The sequence below is a fragment of the Chiloscyllium plagiosum genome, unplaced genomic scaffold (genome assembly GCF_037043375.1).
Source record: "Chiloscyllium plagiosum isolate Xiang-an unplaced genomic scaffold, Cpla_swu_hap1 HiC_scaffold_21, whole genome shotgun sequence".
NCBI lineage: Eukaryota > Metazoa > Chordata > Chondrichthyes > Orectolobiformes > Hemiscylliidae > Chiloscyllium > Chiloscyllium plagiosum.
Window position 1 is genome coordinate 13675106 of NW_028270159.1, and position 20406 is coordinate 13695511.

Here is a 20406-nt window from a genome sequence, read left to right on the forward strand (position 1 = left end):
AGTAGAGTTGTGGGACTGGAGGGAGGGAGACATTGCACTCTTTGTGTCTCGGTGATAACAGTTGTTGAATAGTCTTTCAACAACTCCGTTTATGTGCAAAATGTAGTAATATATACAAAACACCTACTCTAGTACATGTTAACACCTGCAGGCAAAGAAAGATTATTGTAAATTCACAAACTAATTTACCAGATTAAATTTTGAAGGTGGTTTTGGCCATTTCCAGATAAGAAAATAAAATTGAAATGTCACAGAAAATGGAGGTATCTTTAGGAATGTAAGCACCCCAAAAAAATTCTTTTCTCTTCCTTACTGCCAGACTCAATGATGTTTAATATTTTAAACAACTGCTTTCTCCATCAGTTGACAGCTTTCCTCATTTGATACGTCGCTGACTATCTCCCCCGACTATTCCAGCTTCTAAACCTTATCCAAATTATCCATCAAATAATTAGTGCACTGCTCCAGTGCTTGCTTCACTTTGCATTTTTGGACTTCGCTGTAATGTCCCAATTTATGTTGGAGTATCCCACGCTTTGATATGTGTGGGGCAGGGCCAATGCCAATCATCAAATGTGGCATAATCTTAAAAGATACAAGGAGATTATTACGCAATAGAAGGTTTTTTGAAATTAACTCCCAAATAAATTGGGCTTGAACTGGCACCCAACTAAGGTGGCTATTGGTTAAGAAATGACTAAATTATTGTGGACAAAGTTAAAAATCACACAAAACCAGTTTATAGTCCAACAAGTTTATTTGGAAGCACTAGCTTTCAGAGCGCTGCTCCTTCATCAGATAGACAGCTACCTGACAAAGGAGCAGTGCTCCGAAAGCTAGTGCCTCCAAATAAACCTTGTTGTGTGATTTTTAACTTTGTCCACCCCAGTCCAACACCAGCTCCTCCACATCATAATTATTGTGGGCAGCAATAGCTTTACAGTTCCATAGCCTGGACTCATAATTAAACTAAATTGATGAGTGCTCCTGTCCATTGGTGCAATTGTACAGGAAAGACGTGAATTGAAGGCTGCCTGTAATTCAAGATAGCCGACCCAGAAAATACCTATGTAAAACAGAACACGTTGACACAGTGCTGTCCTTCTGAGTTCAGAAATGCGGTCTGCTGTAGTAAGCGAAGGGAAAGGAGGCAATTTATCTTGCACCAGGCCGAAGGGGGTTTGACCTGCTTGTTGCTAGTGTCTGGGTGAATTATAAGTGAAGCTTTTTTTTAGTTTAATTTTTTTGTGCAGTGAGGCATCATTGAAAAGAATTTGGGGAATAGGTAGGATTAAATATTAGTTTGGTAGTACAGAACTTGAAGATTGCTAACAAAAAAAGATACATTTTGTGGAAATTTTCCATCTTGCTCCCATCAGGAGGAAAGGGGACCATTTTATGCGATAAGAGAATGCTGATTGGTGGGAAGTTGCGGTCCACATGCAAACCAATCAGCACTCTCTTTTCATACAGCAGTATTTCTCCTTTGCCCCTTTACATTCCCTCATCTGTGTCATTGATATAAATTGTAAAAAGTCACAGCATAGGCTACAAGACTGTACACTGTCAATTGAAAAGGTAAAAACAAATATGGGCACACTGAAGATTTAACCAGCCCTTCTTAAAAGACAGAAAACTGATATAGTTATGTGTACTGTGCTGAAGTGCTGGATAAGCTGGATTAGAACATGAGTCCTGATGTGTTAGCCAACAATTTGTTGCTGGTTCACCAAAGTATTTATGTGACCTATCTCCCTCTCTTGTGGCTTCCATGAAGCAGACAAGCCAAGAAATGCACCTTTTAAAACAGACCAGAAATTAAATATAAGTACAGAACTAGGAAAGTTGGAAATTGGAGCAAACAGGTGGCAGATACAATTTTGTATCAATAGTATGAGGTAATGCACTTTGGAAAGGAAAATAATTAAATGAAATATTTACTAAATGGTAAGAAAATCATGATTTTCATTTTTAAAAATATACTTAATGGCAGAAGTAATTTATCTGTTACTGGATAATCTGTCATTTGTTTATGCATCAATCTGAATTAGTCAGAAGTCACATGACACCAGGTCACCTGACAAAGGAGCAGCGCCCCTAAAGCTTGTGATTTTAAATAAACCTGTTGGATTATAACCTGGTGTGGTGTGAGTTCTGATTTTATTTACCCCAGTCCAACCTTCACATCAATCTGAATTTGAAAAAGACCATACGATAATATACCTAGTTTCCATTGCTTGATTAGACTACATGCATGCTTGAAATGTGGCATAACCTTAGAAGATACAAGTAGATTATTACACTATAGAAAGTCTTTTGAAATTAGCTTGAAATAAGTCAGGTTTGAAATGTCATTGACTAAGACGATACAGAATTTAAAGTGTGTAAATATGAGGAATGGGGCCTGATCAAACTGGCCCACTTGCACAAGCTGACAACAATTCAATGTGCTGCCGTGTCTATGTGATCCTATTGCTTTGTGTCTATTCTTGGCACTTTCTAAAAGATGGAGAGAGTGAGGACTGCAGATACTGGAGATCAGAGTCAAAGAGTGTAGTGCTGTAAAAGCATCAGGAAGGGCTTATGCCCAAAACATCAACTCTCCTGCTCCTCAGATGCTGCCTGACCGGCTGTGCTTTCCCAGCACCACACTCTTCAACTTTCTAAAAGATGTCAAGTCTGATCATCAAATAATCATTGCCGTGAAAGGACGACTGAGATTAATTTACACCCAACAGAATTTTGTTCTTTTTCCAGCCAGTTAGATACTTACATCACTTTTCATTTTGATTATGCAGGAAATTACACCAGTGTGTTCCCAGGGAGAAAAGCACATGTTCATTTAGAATGGTGTAACAATGAAAACAATCCAGCAGATGTGAGAGTGAGCAACGTCCCATTCACCTGTAGCCAGCAGCAGACTTTCAGATGTGCCTTCAACCCATCCTATGACTGTCTTTTTGGGGATATTGATTAGTGCTTGCCTTTCTTGCACAGGAGGCAAGGAAATGATATGAGAAGGCGAGAAACTTAAATCTTCATGCAGCCTATAAAGAGTTCCTTTCAAAATTAAGCTATTTATTGTAACAGTTGGTCATATAATTTATTTTTTCCAACCTGTGGAAACTCCTTGAATAGGAACACATGAGGTGTACAGCCTTACAGAAAGTTCAGGACATTGGTTTGGAATGTGGTGTTAACAGAGCGTCAGGAAGTAGCAGTCATCTCTCTCCAATGAGACAACAGTCCTCTGGGACTTGACCTTTCACACTGGTCACTGCTTCAAGCTGCCTCTCTTTATTTTTGGTGTAAATTTCACTGACCAGGTGGCAGATTCGACTCAGTGGATAACCTCTCACCTCTGCAACCACAGGCTGTAGGTTCAAATCCTACCCTGACATGAGGACAAGTGTTAAGGCTGACACTCTGAGGGAATACTGCACAATCAAATACGATGTCCATGGCCCTGTCTCCCATTTAAAGTGAATGTAAAAGGTCCCATTGTACGATTTTGGAAAAAGGGCAGAGAGGTTATCTCCTGCACTGGCCAATACCTATCCCTCAATTAAGCATCACAAGAAACAGATGATCTGATCATTATCACACTGTTGCTTGTGAAAGTTTGCTGGATACAAACTGGATGCTGTGATTCCTATATTACAACATCCTTCGATTTACGTAGCTGATATAACGAACTCTGGGTGTCTAGTACCTCTGGAAGGTGCTATATAAATGCAAGTCTTTTATTTTAATACTCTTCACTAACGATATTCAAATTCTCAGATGGAGAAAATATTCTCTCAGGCTCAGTGGTTAGTACTGCTGCCTCACAGCGCCAGAGCCCCGGTTCGATTCCACCCTTGGGCGACTGTCTGTGTAGAGTTTGCGCATTCTCCCTGTGTCTGTATGGGTTTCCTCCGGGTGCTCCGGTTTACTCCCACAGTCCAAAAATGTGCAGCAGGTTAAATGAATTGGCCATGGTAAGTTGCCCATAGTGTTCAGGAATGTGTAGGTTAGGTGCATTAGTCAAGGGGAAATGTGAAGTAATAGGGTAAGGGAATGGGTCTGGGTGGGATACACTTTGGAGGGTTGGTGTGGACTTGTTCGGCCGAAGGGCCTGTTTCCACACTGTAGGGATTCTATGATCCAACTGTCATAAGGACATGCAGAGTGGCAGTGACCTGCATTTAGTACCCATGTGGCTGTTCGCTATGTGAGCCCAAACTCAGCATGCCAACAGACTATTTTCATCAATCAACCCTGTACTCACTCTGTTTCCCAACAAAAGTGCATTTTCCAGATGGAGTTACTGAGAAACAGTCCACATCAAAATCTATGACTTTCTTTTTTTGGCCCCCGGAAGCAGTGAGACCCGTTTTAATGGCCATAGCTATTACTTAATTGGCTAATTTAACACAAGCTAGTGGAGGTGAGGGGGAGTGCTCAATCATAGTATCCCCACCTCTGAGCCAAGAGGCACAGATTCAGGTTCAGGTCCAGAACCCACCTGCTCCTGAGTTGTGTCATACCATCTCTGAACAGGTTGATTAAAAGAATCATACCAGTGGAGGGGGTCAAACTTGGGATAGTCCCACTGTGTTTTAACTAGTTACGTGTTATCTCCCATCGATCATCGAATCCCTACGGTGTGGAAACAGGCCCTTCGGCCCAACAAGTCCTCACCCACCCTCCGAAGAGTATCCCACCCAAATGCCCATTACTCTACATATTCCCAATTTCCCCCTCCCTGCCCATTACTCTACATTTACCCCTGACTAATGCACCTCACCTACACATCTCTGAACACAATGGGGAATTTAGCATGGCCAATCCACCCAACCTGCGCATCTTTGGATTGTGGGAGGAGGCCGGAGGAAACCCACGCAGACACGAGGAGAATGTACAAACTCCACAGGCAGTCGTCCGAGGCTGGAATCAAACTCAAGTCCCTGGCGCTGCGTGGCAGCACTGAGCCACTATGCCACCCTCTCTATTCTTTTACTGTGAAACTGATGCCAGCTGATTAATGAATTTTAAATCTGCGGTTGGTGGATGTTTATTATGCAAATGTATTATGTAATTTGAGCAAAGGTAGGTAAATGGGATTAGGTTTTAGATCAGAATAGGCTAGAGAATCTAAATAACTGCTTCCTGTTCCTCTGTGCTATGCTCTGTCCTCTCTTAAAACTACTGGTTTTTGCAAATTTACTGGCAGCCCTGTAGACTCAAGGGTCATCATGTGGTAGAGTCTCACTTTTAGGCTGATACCACGGAACAAAGCTGAGTCTTGTCCTGCCCTTCATAATCAGGAGTCAACATCTTTGGCTGAGAATTTCCTTTCCTTTAACTAGGGAACTGCACCCACAGTGGGGTGTGGCCAGCACTGTGGTTAGCACTGCTGCCTCACAATGCCAGGGACCCGTATTTGATTCCAGCCTCGGGCGACTGTCTGTGCGGAGTTTGCACATTCTCCCCGTGTCTGCGTGGGTTTCCTCCAGATGCTCTGGTTTCCTCCCACAGTCCAAAGATGTGTAGGTTAGGTCAATTGGCCATGCTAAATTGTCCACAGTGTTAGGTGCTGAAAATGTGTTGCTGGAACAGCGCAGCAGGTCAGGCAGCATCCAGGGAACAGGAGAATCGACGTTTCGGGCATAAGCCCTTCTTCAGGTGTATTAGTCAGGGGTAAATGTAGGGAAATGAGTCTGGATCAGTTACTCTTTGGAGGGTTGGTGTGGACTTGTTGGGCCGAAGGGCCTGTTTCCACACTGTAGGGAATGTAATCTAATCTAATCGAATCTAATTGCAGTTCAGCTTACTCAGCACAGACCTGGATATCAGCGGTTTGCTCTCCAGTATGTAAAACAATATTTGCTCTCGTGAAATGAATAACTACAGTCTGCTTTTAATACAGCACCTTCACCGAGAGAGTGAGACTTCTCACATTATAACATTTTGTAAAAATGAAGACACAATCTTTTGTGGGTCAGTTAGAAGATATGACTCAGGATGTCAAAGTGAAAGAGATGTGTCTGATGAGGTCTTTTTAAGGGTGGGAAAAGTGAGATGAAAGGAGCTGTAGCGAAGGTGTCCCAGAGAACACAGATGACTGGGCTGAGAGCTTTAACATCAGGGATGGCCTGGAGGATTGAGACAGACTACAGAACAGAGGCAGAGGACTGGAATGGGGCAAAGGTTTAGCAGAGGTTCCAGAATAAATGGCAGGGAAAAGCCTGGGGAGGGATTTGTGCCTTCAGATGAAGATTTCAAATTAAATCTATTTAAATTGTAGGAAATGGGCAGGTAATAGGCAAGTAGTATTATCACTGGGCTATTAATCCAGAGACCCAAGTAATGTTCTTGGGACCCAGGTTCGAATCCCACCATGGCAGATGGTAGAATTTGAATTTAATAACAATCTGGAATTAAGAGTCTAATGCTGACTGTGAATCCATTGTCAACTGTCAGGAAAAACTCACCTGATTCATTAATGTTCATGAGAGAAGGAAACTGCTGTCCTTACTGGCTCTGGCCTACATGTAATCCAAACCCATAGCAATGTGGTTGACTCTTATCTGCCCTCTGGGGCACTTAGAGATGGGTCAGCGATGCCCTCCTCCCGTCTCTGAATATAAAAGAAAGGCAGAAATAAGGGTTCTGGCACTGATGGGTTGGACGTATGAAATGGTGTGCGGATGTATGTATAGGTTCCTGCCTAATGTACAGGATATGGCGTTTTAAGGTCAGCCTTGAGTCAAATAAAACACTGGAATTTCATGTCGTGTGGTGTAGCTTGGCAGAGGAATAGAGGATATGGCAAGTGTGCACATTGACATGACAACGTCTGATTGTTCAGTTGATGGAAAATCTGCTTCATCCACAATCTGATAGCACAGGTACAGCGAGGAAGAAAGGGAGCACAGTTTCTTGCCAGCAGAAGCTGACTGTAGATACTGATCAGCAAGAGAGGTGAGGAAAAAGCAAAAAGCTGGGCATGAAATGCTGCGAAACACCAGAGGAAGCACAAGCAGAAGCCAGAACTGTTAATGAACTGACCCAATGTACCCAATCTTTTATGGCAAAGATATCGATTAAACTTTGTATCGCCGGTAAACAATTAAAGCAACATACCTTACAGAATTTCCTTCGTTTGTGATAATATATCTACCCAGAGGTATATATATTTGGTCGTGAAACAAGAAAATTTCCTCTGGTGCTACTTGATAAACGTTAGCTTAGGACAGAAAGAAAACATTATCTTTGAATCATCGAATTGCTACAGTGCTGAAAGAGGTCATTCTGCCCATTGAGTTTATACTGACCCTCTGAAGAGCATCCCACCTATCCTTGTAACCTCCTTGTTTTTACCATGGCTAACCCATAACCACCTGGTAAAGGAGCAGCGCTCCGAAAGCTAGTGCTTCCAAATACACCTGTTGGACTATAACCTGGTGTTGTGTGATTTTTAACTTTGCCCACCCCAGTCCATCACCGGCTCCTCCAAGTCATGGCTACCTCATGTGCACATCCCTGAACACTTGTTAGCATGGCCAATCCACCTAACCTACACACCTTAGGAATGATCTTGTAATGTATAAAGTATAAATTCACCTTCACCTACTTTCACAGCTGTGTCTGAGTTTGTAACAAACTGCATGTGGAAGACGTGGGGGCACAAAATGTGCCCAACTCTCTTAGATATAATCTTGAGCTGCAACACTACTTTTGCTCCATTTTTAGTTCAAGAAGCCAGTGTTATTTAAAGAGGTGATATCCACTGAAAATGCCCACTGGTGCTTATTAAGGAAACTGCATGGCACTTTAGTTCACCAGCCTCTCAGTCAAAGTCCTCTCCTATAAACAGCCGTCTATTGGGAATAAACACCACATTTGAATCAATTGTAAATGCTATTTAGAGGGATACTTACTATTTCATGCTGCTGAAGGAGTGAAAAGGATCTCTGATACACATCCAGACACCTTCTAGAACGTTACTTAACAAACATCACCAAGAAGGAGAAAGTGAGGACTGCAGATGCTGGAGATCAGAGCTGAAAATGTGTTGCTGGAAAAGCGCAGCAGGTCAGGCAGCATCCAAGGAGCAGGAGAATCGAAATTTCGGGCATGAGCCCTTCTTCAGGAATGAGGAAAGTGTGCCAAGCAGGCAAAGATAAAAGGTAGGGAGGAGGGACTTGGGGGGAGGGGCGTTGGAAATGCGATAGGTGGAAGGAGGTTAAGGTGAGGGTGATAGGCTGGAGAGGGGGTGGGGGCGGAGAGGTCGGGAAGAAGATTGCAGGTTAGGAAGGTGGTGCTGAGTTTGAGGGTTGGGACTGAGACAAGGTGGGGGGAGGTGAAATGAGGAAACTGGAGAAATCTGAATTCATCCCTTGTGGTTGGAGGGTTCCTAGGCGGAAGATGAGGCGCTCTTCCTCCAGCCGTCGTGTTGCTATGGTCTGGCGATGGAGGAGTCCAAGGACCTGATGTCCTTGGTGGAGTGGGAGGGGGAGTTGAAGTGTTGAGCCACGGGGTGGTTGGGTTGGTTGGTCTGGGTGTCCCAGAGGTGTTCTCTGAAACGTTCTGCAAGTAGGCTGCCTGTCTCCCCAATATAGAGGAGGCCACATCGGGTGCAGCGGATGCAGTAAATGATGTGTGTGGAGGTGCAGGTGAATTTGTGGCAGATATGGAAGGATCCATTGGGGCCTTGGAGGGAAGTAAGGGGGGAGGTGTGGGCGCAAGTTTTGCATTTCTTGCAGTTGCAGGGGAAGGTGCCAGGAGTGGAGGTTGGGTTAGTGGGGGGTGTGGACCTGACGAGGGAGTCACGGAGGGAGTGGTCTTTTCGGAACGCTGATAGGGGAGGGGAGGGAAATATATCCCTGGTGATGGGGTCTGTTTATGGAAGGGATCCTTCCATATCCGCCACAAATTCACCTGCACCTCCACACACATCATTTACTGCATCCGCTGCACCCGATGTGGCCTCCTCTATATTGGGGAGACAGGCCGCCTACTTGCGGAACGTTTCAGAGAACACCTCTGGGACATCCAGACCAACCAACCCAACCGCCCCGTGGCTCAACACTCCACCAAGGACATGCAGGTCCTTGGACTCCTCCATCGCCAGACCATAGCAACACGACGGCTGGAGGAAGAGCGCCTCATCTTCCGCCTAGAAACCCTCTAAACACAAGGGATGAACTCAGATTTCTCCAGTTTCCTCATTTCCCCTCCCCCCACCTTGTCTCAGTCCCAACCCTCGAACTCAGCACCACCTTCCTAAACTGCAATCTTCTTTCTGATCTCTCCGCCCCCACCCCCTCTCCGGCCTATCACCCTCACCTTATCACCCTCACCTTAACCTCCTTCCACCTGTCGCATTTCCAACGTCCCTCCCCCAAGTCCCTCCTCCCTACCTTTTATCTTAGCCTGCTTGGCACACTCTCCTCATTCCTGAAGAAGGGTTCATGCCCGAAATGTCGATTCTCCTGCTCCTTGGATGCTGCCTGACCTGCTGTGCTTTTCCAGCAACACATTTTCAGCAAACATCACCAAGAGTCAAGCAGCATTTTATTCTGGCCATTCTCCGACGGCACTGCTCCAAATAAAATGCTGTGCTACTTCTCATACTGAGTCACCAGGAGAAACAGAGTGCTCGGTCATTGGAGAAGGGTGCTCCCGTTTCTGGGTAAGGAATGAGATTAAGATGTGTAGCCAGCCACAGCAGCAGCAGGGGAGAGGATCTGGAATGGAGAATGGACTCCATCTTCACCCTGGGTACCATAAGTCTGCCACCCTCTACTAGAATCTTTTGTTACAATTGAATCAGATGATGCAAGCGACACTGGCTGGGCCAGCATTTACTGCGGTCGAGAAGGTGTTGGTGGGCTCCCTTCTAGAATTGCTCTATTTGATGTAGGTATTTCCACAATGCCGTTAAGCATGCAGTTCCAGGATGCTGAGCCAACAATACCGACTGATCGGTGATATATTTCCAAGTCAGGCTGGTGAGTGGGTTGGATGGGAACTTGCATATGGTGGTGTATCCATATATCTGCTTTCCTTGTCATTCTAGATGGTAGAGATTATAAGTTTGGAGGATGCTGCCGAAGGATCTCTGGTTAATTTCTGCAGTACACCTTGTAAATGGTACACACTGCTGCTACTGTGCACAGATGGTGGAGGGAGTGGGTGCAGTGCCAATCAAGTGGACTGCTTTGTCCTGGAAGGTGTAATGGTTTTTGAGTGCTATTGGATCTTCACTCATCCAGGCAAACAGGGAATAATCTATCACACTCCTGACCTGTGCCTTGTAGACGGTAGTCAGATTTTGAGGAGTCAGGCGGTGAGTTACTTGCTGTAAGATTCCTAGCTTTTAACCTGCTCTTTGTAACTGTATTTATATGGTAAGTCCAGTTCTGTTTCTGGTCAATGGTAACCCAAGGGAGGATGGTACATAGTAATCAGCAGAAACTTCCGTGCCCCCTAGTCTGAATCCAATGTCTGGAGTCAATGTTGTGGACTACCAGGGTAACTCCTTCCCTATGTTTCCCACTGTGCCACCACCTCTGCTGGGTCTGTCCTGACAGTGAGACAGGACATGTGCAGGGAAAGTGATGGTAGCATTTGGCACATTGGCTATTAAAGTCTGACTCCATGAATATGACTATGTCGGGCTGTTGTTTGACTAGTCTGAGATATGTCTCAAAGCTTTGGTACTAGGCCTCATATATTAGTTTGGAGGATTCTGCAGGGTCAACAGGACTCCTGGTGCTATATTCGATAGCCAGTGTTACCTCGGTCTCTCAGAAATCCTGCAGTGGGTCACTGTGTTTGACCCACCATACTCTGTAGCTTCAGTCAATGCAAATGCCCTCAAAATTGGGTCACTTGATCTGAATTGTCAAACAGGTGTCTCTCATTGACACAGTGTTTGTCTGTGACTATGTATTTATCCTTTGACCAAAATAATTGCCAATTGGTGGTCTATCAGAATGTTATGCAGGGGCAATTGCTGAGATGGTGAGGGCAGTGCCTGCATCTCATTGTAGCTTGAACCTCTAATTTTTGTTTTCCCTGCTTTCATCTACCTGACTCCATACTGGTCTCTGCCTACCTAGTTTTTGATGTCTTAATGATTTGTGCTCGATCCAAATCAATTTCATTGTGACCAATGGAATAGGAGACCCCTCTCTCTCTGAAAGAGATGCATGCATCTTTTCATGGGTTATTTTAAATAGAACATGACCCAGGAGATTAACAAACTCACTGATCATTGACATGATGAATGATGACAGTATGGGATTACAATCCATGCTCATTATCTGTTCCAGTGGACTGTAGATCTCAGGCTAAAAGCTAAAAATCGAGTTTATTAAGGAGTAAGAGTAACATGAGCAAAATTAGCATCAACATAAGGACTAGGAGGCAATCACAGCATAAAATTGCACCTTTGCCAATGGAATGTTCCTTCAGTATTGCATTGAAGTATACCCTAGATTAAGAGTTCAAGTCTACACCCATAATCTCTGGCTGAGAGGTAACAGTGCAAACAGTGATCCAGAGCTGACATCTGATTGATGCATATGACACATGTGTGGAAGTGCCGCCCAATTAATATTAGCTCAGTTGTGCTTAAAATTACTATTGCACATTCTTATATTTTGGTATTTTCATCAATCTTTTCTGAAAAAGAAAATACATAATGAAGAGAAAAGGTGATACCACCTTCTGCTATTTAGAGGCAGAGCACATTGTCTCTGTATCAATGAAAACCAAAGGAGAACATTGCTGATAACCCAGTGGTGTACATACGACACATTCTGCAATACTGAGTCACCCCAGGTACAAGCCTGGCATCAGGACAGCACAGGAAGTATAGTTTGAATCTGCTTCTGGGTCCGCTGGAGACAGAAAGAAATGAACCAACCTGGAATTTCTGCTCTTCATTACCATAGCTTATTTGGACAGGAGTGAATGTGACCCCTTTAAAACCACAGAATAGTGCAGCTTAGAAGAAGACCCTTCAATTCGATGTATGTGACCCTATGCTTCAGCAATGTGCTGATATTCTTGGCTCCCACATTAAGGCAAGAGCACAATCTGTAGTCGTACTCCAGTGGAACACTGCTATATAGTCACACATTTAAAAAAAAGCTTCTCCTGAAACTTTGCTCTCCACTAAAAGGCTCTCACTTTTGCCTGGAATGCCCTCTCGAAGTTACAGTGAATGAAATAAGTTGTCCATTTCCAAGCAAGTCTATTGCCCTGGACTCCTGATTTCAGCACCACCCCCTCCCCTCCCCCATTCAAATTGAATTGGATTCTCTCCTAAACCGAAACTGCAGATGCTGGAAATCTGAAAAAAAAGTATAGAAATTGCAAGAGGAACTCAGCAGGTTTGGCAGCATCTGTAGAGAGAGAAATGGTTTTGAGTCCAGTGAAACTTTATTGCTGGAACAGCACAGCAGGTCAGGCAGCATCCAGGGAACAGGAGATTCGACGTTTCGGGCACAGGCCCTTCCTCAGGAATGAAGAAGGGCCTGTGCCCGAAACGTCGAATCTCCTGTTCCCTGGATGCTGCCTGACCTGCTGTGCTGTTCCAGCAATAAAGTTTCAACTTTGATCTCCAGCATCTGCAGACCTCACTTTCTCCTTTGAGTCCAGTGACCCTTTTTCAGAATTTCTCCAGTGTTCTGATAAAAGGTCCACATATGCTGACAGACCTGCTGAGATTCTCCAGCAATTTCAGTTTTTAGTGGGTTCTCTCCTGTTCATACACAAAACCTGGACTTACACAAAACAGCAATGAAACAGAAAATGACTTGCCTGCCAGACTGACACTATTTCCATTCATTTTCATTAACTGCTTTGGCTTCAATAGGATGATCTGATGTTGGCCATGTATCGCGATTGTGACCTTGGCGCACAGTCTTCTGTCAAAATACCACTTATTGTCCACATGGAGCTTCATCGCCAGGATATTGATAGCTGTCATCCCCACACTGCTTCGACTGCTTTGTATTTGACATTCACCCAGACCAACCATCTGAAAGAAACTAAACTTTAACAAAACTAATATAACTCAGCAAATATGCGTTCTGTACTTTATCCAGTTGCTAATATCCAGGATGTCCTCCTTAGCTCTTTTCTCTGGTTGGTAACCTCAGCTGCGTAAATCTTCCATTGTCAGCTAGTTACTTCACCTCTAAACACGGGCAACTGGAGGGAGCCATGATGAGGTTGGTGATGGATTTGTACCGCTGGATGTGCCTCAAACGCACGGCTTTTGAACCTATTACTGATGTCTCCTTCACACGTGGAAGCTGTAGTTCACTGGCAGAGTTTGTCTGTGAGTCCAAGGAACAAGGCGGTAACAGTCACAGGCAAATGGACAACAGACAATCAACAGGAAATAACGCAGAGTAAGTTATGACTCCTTCTTTAACTTGTGGTCTAGATAGAATGTGGAGCTAAGGGAATCTTAGATAAGTACATGAGGGAGTAAGGAATGGTTGGGTGAAACAAAGTGACAGTGAGCAGCACCCTGCTGTAATTGTTCGGATAGCTGTTACTCTGTAGTTTGTGAGAATTGGTTATTTCAGTCTTCCTAGTATCTGGGATTGATCCTCAATTTAAATGACCCCAGAGTCCGCAGACCCATGCATAAATACCCCCGGACGCCAGTAACCTCTGATGTAAATTCCCCCAGAGACTAGTGTTCCTTAAATAGCCCAAATCCAGGTGATGCCTGAGTAAATACCCCCAGAGTATAGTGATGCTTGAGTAAATACCCCCAGAGTATAGTGATGCCTGAGTAAATACCCCCAGAGTATAGTGATGCTTGAGTAAATACCCCCAGAGTATAGTGATGCTTGAGTAAATACCCCCAGAGTATAGTGATGCCTGAGTAAATACCCCCAGAGTATAGTGATGCCTGAGTAAATACCCCCAGAGTATAGTGATGCCTGAGTAAATACCCCCAGAGTATAGTGATGCTTGAGTAAATACCCCCAGAGTATAGTGATGCCTGAGTAAATACCCCCAGAGCTGGAAATGTGTTGCTGGAAAAGCGCAACAGGTCAGGCAGCATCCAGGGAACAGGAGAATCGACATTTCGGGCATAAGCCCTTCTTCAGGAATGAGGAAAGTTTGTCCAGCAGGCTAAGATAAAAGATAGGGAGGAGGGACTTAGGGGAGGGGCGTCGGAAATGTGATAGGTGGAAAGAGGTCAAGGTGAGGGTGATAGGTCAGACTGGGGTGGGGGCGGAGAGGTCGGGAAGAAGATCTCAGGTTAGGAAGGCGGTGCTGAATTTGATGGATTTGACTGAGACAGGGTGGGGGGAGGGGAAATGAGGAAACTGGTGAAATCCGAGTTCATCCCTTGTGGTTGGAGGGTTCCTAGCCGGAAGATGAGGCGTTCTTCCTCCAACCGTCGTTTTGTTTCGGTCTGACGATGGAGGAGTCCAAAGACCTGCATATCCTTGGTGGAGTGGGAGGGGGAATTGAAATGTTGAGCTACAGGGTGGTTGGGTTGGTTGGTCTGGGTGTCCCAGAGGTGTTCTCTGAAACGCTCCGCAAGTAGCCGGCCTGTCTCCCCAATATAGAGGAGGCCACATTGGGTGCAGAGGATGCAATAGATGATGTGTGTGGAGGTGCAGGTGAATCTGTGGCGGATATGGAAGTTTCCTTTGGGGCCTTGGAGGAAGGTGAGGGGGGAGGTGTGGGCGCAAGTCTTGCACCTCCTGCGGTTGCAAGGGAAGGTGCCTGAGTGGAGGTTGGGTTGGTGGGGGGTGTGGATCTGACGAGGGAGTCACGGAGGGAGTGGTCTTTACGGAATGCTGATAGGGGAGGGGAGGGAAATATATCCTTGGTGGTGGGGTCCGTTTGGAGGTAGCGGAAATGACGGCGGATGATGCGCTGTACATGGAGATTTGTGGGGTGGTAGGTGAGGACCAGTGGGGTTCTGTCCTGGTGGCGGTTGGAGGGGCGGGGTTCAAGGGCGGAGGAGCGGGAAGTGGAAGAGATGCGGTGGAGGGCATCGTCGACCACGCGGGGGGGAAATTGCGGTCCTTGAAGGAGGCCATCTGGGTTGTGCATTTTTGGAACTGGTCCTCCTGGGAGCAGATGCGGTGGAGTCGAAGGAATTGGGAGAATGGGATGGCGTTTTTACAGGGGGCAGGATGGGAGGAGGTGTAGTCCAGGTAGCTGTGGGAGTCGGTCGGTTTGTAGTAGATGTCCGTGTTGATTCGGTCGCCTGAGATGGAAATAGAAAGGTCGAGGAAGGGGAGGGAGGAATCTGAGACTGTCCAGGTGAATTTGAGGTCGGGTGGAAGGTGTTGGTGAAGTGGATGAACTGTTCAACCTCCTCGTGGGAGCACGAGGCGGCGCCGATACAGTCATCGATGTAGCGGAGGAAAAGGTGGGGGGTGGGGCCAGTGTAGTTACGGAAGATGGATTGTTCCACATATCCTACGAAGAGGCAGGCATAGCTGGGGCCCATGCGGGTGCCCATGGCTACTCCTTATGTGGAGCAATCCATCTTCCGCAACTACACTGGCCCCACCCCCCACCTTTTCCTCCGCTACATCGATGACTGTATCGGCGCCGCCTCGTGCTCCCACGAGGAGGTTGAACAGTTCATCCACTTCACCAACACCTTCCACCCCGACCTCAAATTCACCTGGACAGTCTCAGATTCCTCCCTACCCTTCCTCGACCTTTCTATTTCTATCTCAGGCGACCGAATCAACACGGACATCTACTACAAACCGACCGACTCCCACAGCTACCTGGACTACACCTCCTCCCATCCTGCCCCCTGTAAAAACGCCATCCCATTCCCCCAATTCCTTCGACTCGGCCGCATCTGCTCCCAGGAGGACCAGTTCCAAAAACGCACAACCCAGATGGCCTCCTTCTTCAAGGACTGCAATTTCCCCCCCCGACGTGGTCGACGATGCCCTCCACCGCATCTCTTCCACTTCCCGCCCTTGAACCCCGCCCCTCCAACCGCCACCAGGACAGAACCCCACTGGTCCTCACCTACCACCCCACCAATCTCCATGTACAGCGCATCATCTGCTGTCATTTCCGCTACCTCCAAACGGACACCACCACCAAGGATATATTTCCCTCCCCTCCCCTATCAGCATTCCGTAAAGACCACTCCCTCCGTGACTCCCTCGTCAGATCCACACCCCCCACCAACCCAACCTCCACTCCCGGCACCTTCCCTTGCAACCGCAGGAGGTGCAAGACTTGCGCCCACACCTCCCCCCTCACCTCCCTCCAAGGCCCCAAAGGAAACTTCCATATCCGCCACAGATACACCTGCATCTCCACACATATCATCTATTGCATCCTCTGCACCCGATGTGGCCTCCTCTATATTGGGGAGACAGGCCGGCTACTTGCGGAGCGTTTCAGAGAACACCTCTGGGACACCCGGACCAACCAACCCAACCACCCTATAGCTCAACATTTCAATTCCCCCTCCCACTCCACCAAGGATATGCAGGTCTTTGGACTCCTCCATCGTCAGACCACAACAAAACGACGGTTGGAGGAAGAACGCCTCATCTTCCGGCTAGGAACCCTCCAACCACAAGGGATGAACTCGGATTTCACCAGTTTCCTCAGTTCCCCTCCCCCCACCCTGTCTCAGTCAAATCCATCAAATTCAGCACCGCCTTCCTAACCTGAGATCTTCTTCCCGACCTCTCCGCCCCCACCCCAGTCTGACCTATCACCCTCACCTTGACCTCATTCCACCTATTACATTTCCGACGCCCCTCCCCCAAGTCCCTCCTCCCTACCTTTTATCTTAGCCTGCTGGACAAACTTTCCTCATTCCTGAAGAAGGGCTTATGCCCGAAACGTCGATTCTCCTGTTCCCTGGATGCTGCCTGACCTGCTGCGCTTTTCCAGCAACACATTTCCAGCTCTGATCTCCAGCATCTCCAGACCTTACTTTCTCCTCATAAATATCCCCAGAGTATAGTGATGCCTGAGTAAATACCCCAGAGTCTGGTGATGCCTGAGTAAATACCCCCAGAGTATAGTGATGCCTGAGTAAATACCCCCAGAGACTGGTGATGCCTGAGTAAATACCCCCAGAGTATAGTGATGCCTGAGTAAATACCTCCAGAGTCTGGTGATGCCTGAGTAAATACCCCCAGAGTCTGGTGATGCCTGAGTAAATACCCCCAGAGTATAGTGATGCCTGTGTAAATACCCCCAGAGTATAGTAATGCCTGTGTAAATACCCCCAGAGTATAGTGATGCCTGTGTAAATACCTCAAGAGTATAGTGATGCCTGTGTAAATACCTCAAGAGTATAGTGATGCCTGAGTAAATACCCCAGAGTCTGGTGATGCCTGTGTAAATAACCCAGAGACTAGTGTTGCCTGTGTAAATACCCCCAGAGTATAGTGATGTCTGAGTAAATACCCCCAGAGTATAGTGATGCCTGTGTAAATACACCCAGAGTCTAGTGATGCCTGTGTAAATACACCCAGAGTCTAGTGATGCCTGTGTAAATACCCCCAGAGTCTGGTGATGCCTGTGTAAATACACCCAGAGTCTGGTGATGCCTGTGTAAATACCCCCAGAGTATAGTGATGCCTGTGTAAATACCTCAAGAGTATAGTGATGCCTGAGTAAATACCCCAGAATCTGATGATGCCTGAGTAAATACCCCAGAGTCGGGTGATGCCTAAGTAAATACCCCCAGAGTATAGTGATGCCTGTGTAAATACCCCCAGAGTATCATGATGTCTGAGTAAATACCCCCAGAGTATAGTGATGCCTGACTAAATACCCCAGAGTCTGGTGATGCCTGTGTAAACACCCCCAGAGACTAGTGTTGCCTGTGTAAATACTCCCAGAGTATAGTGATGTCTGAGTAAATACCCCCAGAGTATAGTGTTGCCTGTGTAAATACCCCCAGAGTATAGTGATGCCTGAGTAAATACCCCCAGAGTATAGTGATACCTGTGTAAATACCCCCAGAGTATAGTGATGCCTGTGTAATTACCCCAGAGTCTGGTGATGCCTGAGTAAATACCCCCAGAGTCTGGTGATGCCTGTGTAAATAACCCAGAGTATAGTGATGCCTGTGTAAATACACCCAGAGTCTAGTGATGCCTGAGTAAATACCCCCAGAGTATAGTGATACCTGTGTAAATACCCCCAGAGTATAGTGATACCTGTGTAAATACCCCCAGAGTATAGTGATGCCTGTGTAATTACCCCAGAGTCTGGTGATGCCTGAGTAAATACCCCAGAGTCTGGTGATGCCTGAGTAAATACCCCCAGAGTCTGGTGATGCCTGTGTAAATAACCCAGAGTCTGGTGATGCCTGTGTAAATACCCCCAGAATCTGGTGATGCCTGAGTAAATACCCCAGAGTATAGTGATGCCTGAGTAAATACCCCAGAGTATAGTGATGCCAGTGTAAATACCCCCAGAGTATAGTGATGCCTGTGTAAATACCCCCAGAGTATAGTGATGCCTGAGTAAATACCCCAGAGTATAGTGATGCCTGTGTAAATACCCCCAGAGTATAGTGATGCCTGTGTAAATACCCCCAGAGTATAGTGATGCCTGTGTAAATAACCCCAGAGTATAGTGATGCCTGTGTAAATACCCCCAGAGTATAGTGATGCCTGTGTAAATAACCCAGAGTCTGGTGATGCCTGAGTAAATACCCCAGAGTCTGGTGATGCCTGTGTAAATACCCCAGAGTATAGTGATGCCTGTGTAAATACCCCAGAGTCTGGTGATGCCTGAGTAAATACCCCAGAGTCTGGTGATGCCTGTGTAAATACCCCAGAGTCTGGTGATGCCTGTGTAAATACCCCAGAGTCTGGTGATGCCTGAGTAAATACCCCAGAGTATAGTGATGCCAGTGTAAATACCCCCAGAGTATAGTGATGCCAGTGTAAATACCCCCAGAGTATAGTGATGCCTGAGTAAATACTCCCAGAGTATAGTGATGCCTGAGTAAATACCCCAGAGTCTGGTGATGCCTGAGTAAATACCCCAGAGTATAGTGATGCCAGTGTAAATACCCCCAGAGTATAGTGATGCCTGAGTAAATACCCCCAGAGTATAGTGATGCCTGAGTAAATACCCCAGAGTCTGGTGATGCCTGTGTAAATAACCCAGAGTCTGTTGATGCCTGAGTAAATACCCCAGAGTCTGGTGATGCCTGTGTAAATAACCCAGAGTCTGTTGATGCCTGAGTAAATACCCCAGAGTCTGGTGATGCCTGAGTAAATACCCCAGAGTCTGGTGATGCCTGTGTAAATACCCCCAGAGTATAGTGATGCCTGAGTAAATACCCCCAGAGTATAGTGATGCCTGTGTAAATACCCCAGAGTCTGGTGATGCCTGAGTAAATATCCCAGAGTATAGTGATGCCTCAGTAAATACCTCCAGAATCCAGTAATGCCTGTATAAATTGGAAGGATGTTGTGAAACTTGAAAGGGTTCAGAAAAGATTTATAAGGATGTTGCCAGGGTTGGAGGATCTGAGCTATAGGGAGAGGCTGAATAGGATGGGGTTATTTTCCCTGGAACATCGGAGGCTGACGTTATAAACCCGATAGAGGTTTATAAAATCATGAGGGGCGTGGATAGGGTAAATAGACAAGATCTTTTCCCTGGGGTGAGGGTGGGGGTCAGAACTGGAGGGCACAGGTTTAGGGTGAGAGGGGAAAGATATAAAAGAGACCTAAGGGGCAACGTTTTCACGCAGAGGGTGGTGGGTGTGTGGAATGGGCTGCCAGAGGATGTGGTGGAGGCTGGTACAATTGCAACATTTAAAAGGCATCTGGATGGGTACATGAATAGGAAGGGTTTGGAGGGATATGGGCCGGGTGCTGGCAGGTGGGACTAGATTGGGTTGGGATATCTGGGATAGCATGGACGAGTTGGACTGTTTCTGTGCTGTACATCTGTATGACTCTATGACTCTAAATATTCCCAGAGTATAGTGATGATTGTGTAAATACCCCAGAGTCTGGTGATGATTATGGAAATACTGCCAGATTTGGAGTGATCCCTAAAGTGTAAATAAGCGCCTGTTGTACCTGAGTCCTTCCTGGTGCAATTCCATGTACTCCCCCAAAAGTGTCTGCTCTGGGGTAAATGTCTGTTCCCCCAGCCCCAGCTCATCCCCAGCGGGGTAAGTCCCTGGCCTCTGTGGACAAAGTCCTGCGTAAAGTACTCAGAGCTGAGAGAGTAGCTGCGCACCATGATCCTGTGCAGACCAGCCGGGGGTAGTGGCGCAGACACGGGCAGCCGAAGACAGCTCGCTGCAGAGCTCCCGCACTCAGCTTCCGATCCGCCTGCTCCCTGCAGCTGGACATTGTCCCGGCACAACGCCCGCTCTCGACCCATACAACACGG

At 46.4% G+C, this 20406-nt stretch overlaps 1 protein-coding gene across 1 annotated transcript; it reads right to left on the reverse strand.

Annotated features, from left to right (window-relative positions):
• Positions 1-420: 420 nt before the first annotated feature.
• Positions 421-20366, reverse strand: ptrh1 (peptidyl-tRNA hydrolase 1 homolog). The gene is made up of 6 exons (XM_087998681.1): positions 20268-20366; positions 13197-13340; positions 12820-13039; positions 7130-7231; positions 2774-2820; positions 421-585 (listed from the first exon to the last, which is right to left on the reverse strand). The coding sequence occupies exons 1-6, from the start codon at positions 20364-20366 to the stop codon at positions 421-423; spliced, it is 777 nt and encodes a 258-aa protein (XP_087854807.1).
• Between the last annotated feature and the right edge of the window lie 40 nt (positions 20367-20406).

What these genes read in the sequence shown, in the direction of transcription:
- ptrh1 (XM_087998681.1), bottom strand. Translation starts at nt 20,366, where the DNA reads ATGTCCAGCTGCAGGGAGCAGGCGGATCGGAAGCTGAGTGCGGGAGCT. An exon ending in TGCGCCACTACCCCCGGCTG is followed by an intron (nt 13,341 to 20,267) that starts GTCTGCACAGGA and finishes TTGGACTCACAG; the next exon opens with ACAAACTCTGCCAGTGAACT. An exon ending in AAATAGTGTCAGTCTGGCAG is followed by an intron (nt 7,232 to 12,819) that starts GCAAGTCATTTT and finishes TTCTGTCCTAAG; the next exon opens with CTAACGTTTATCAAGTAGCA.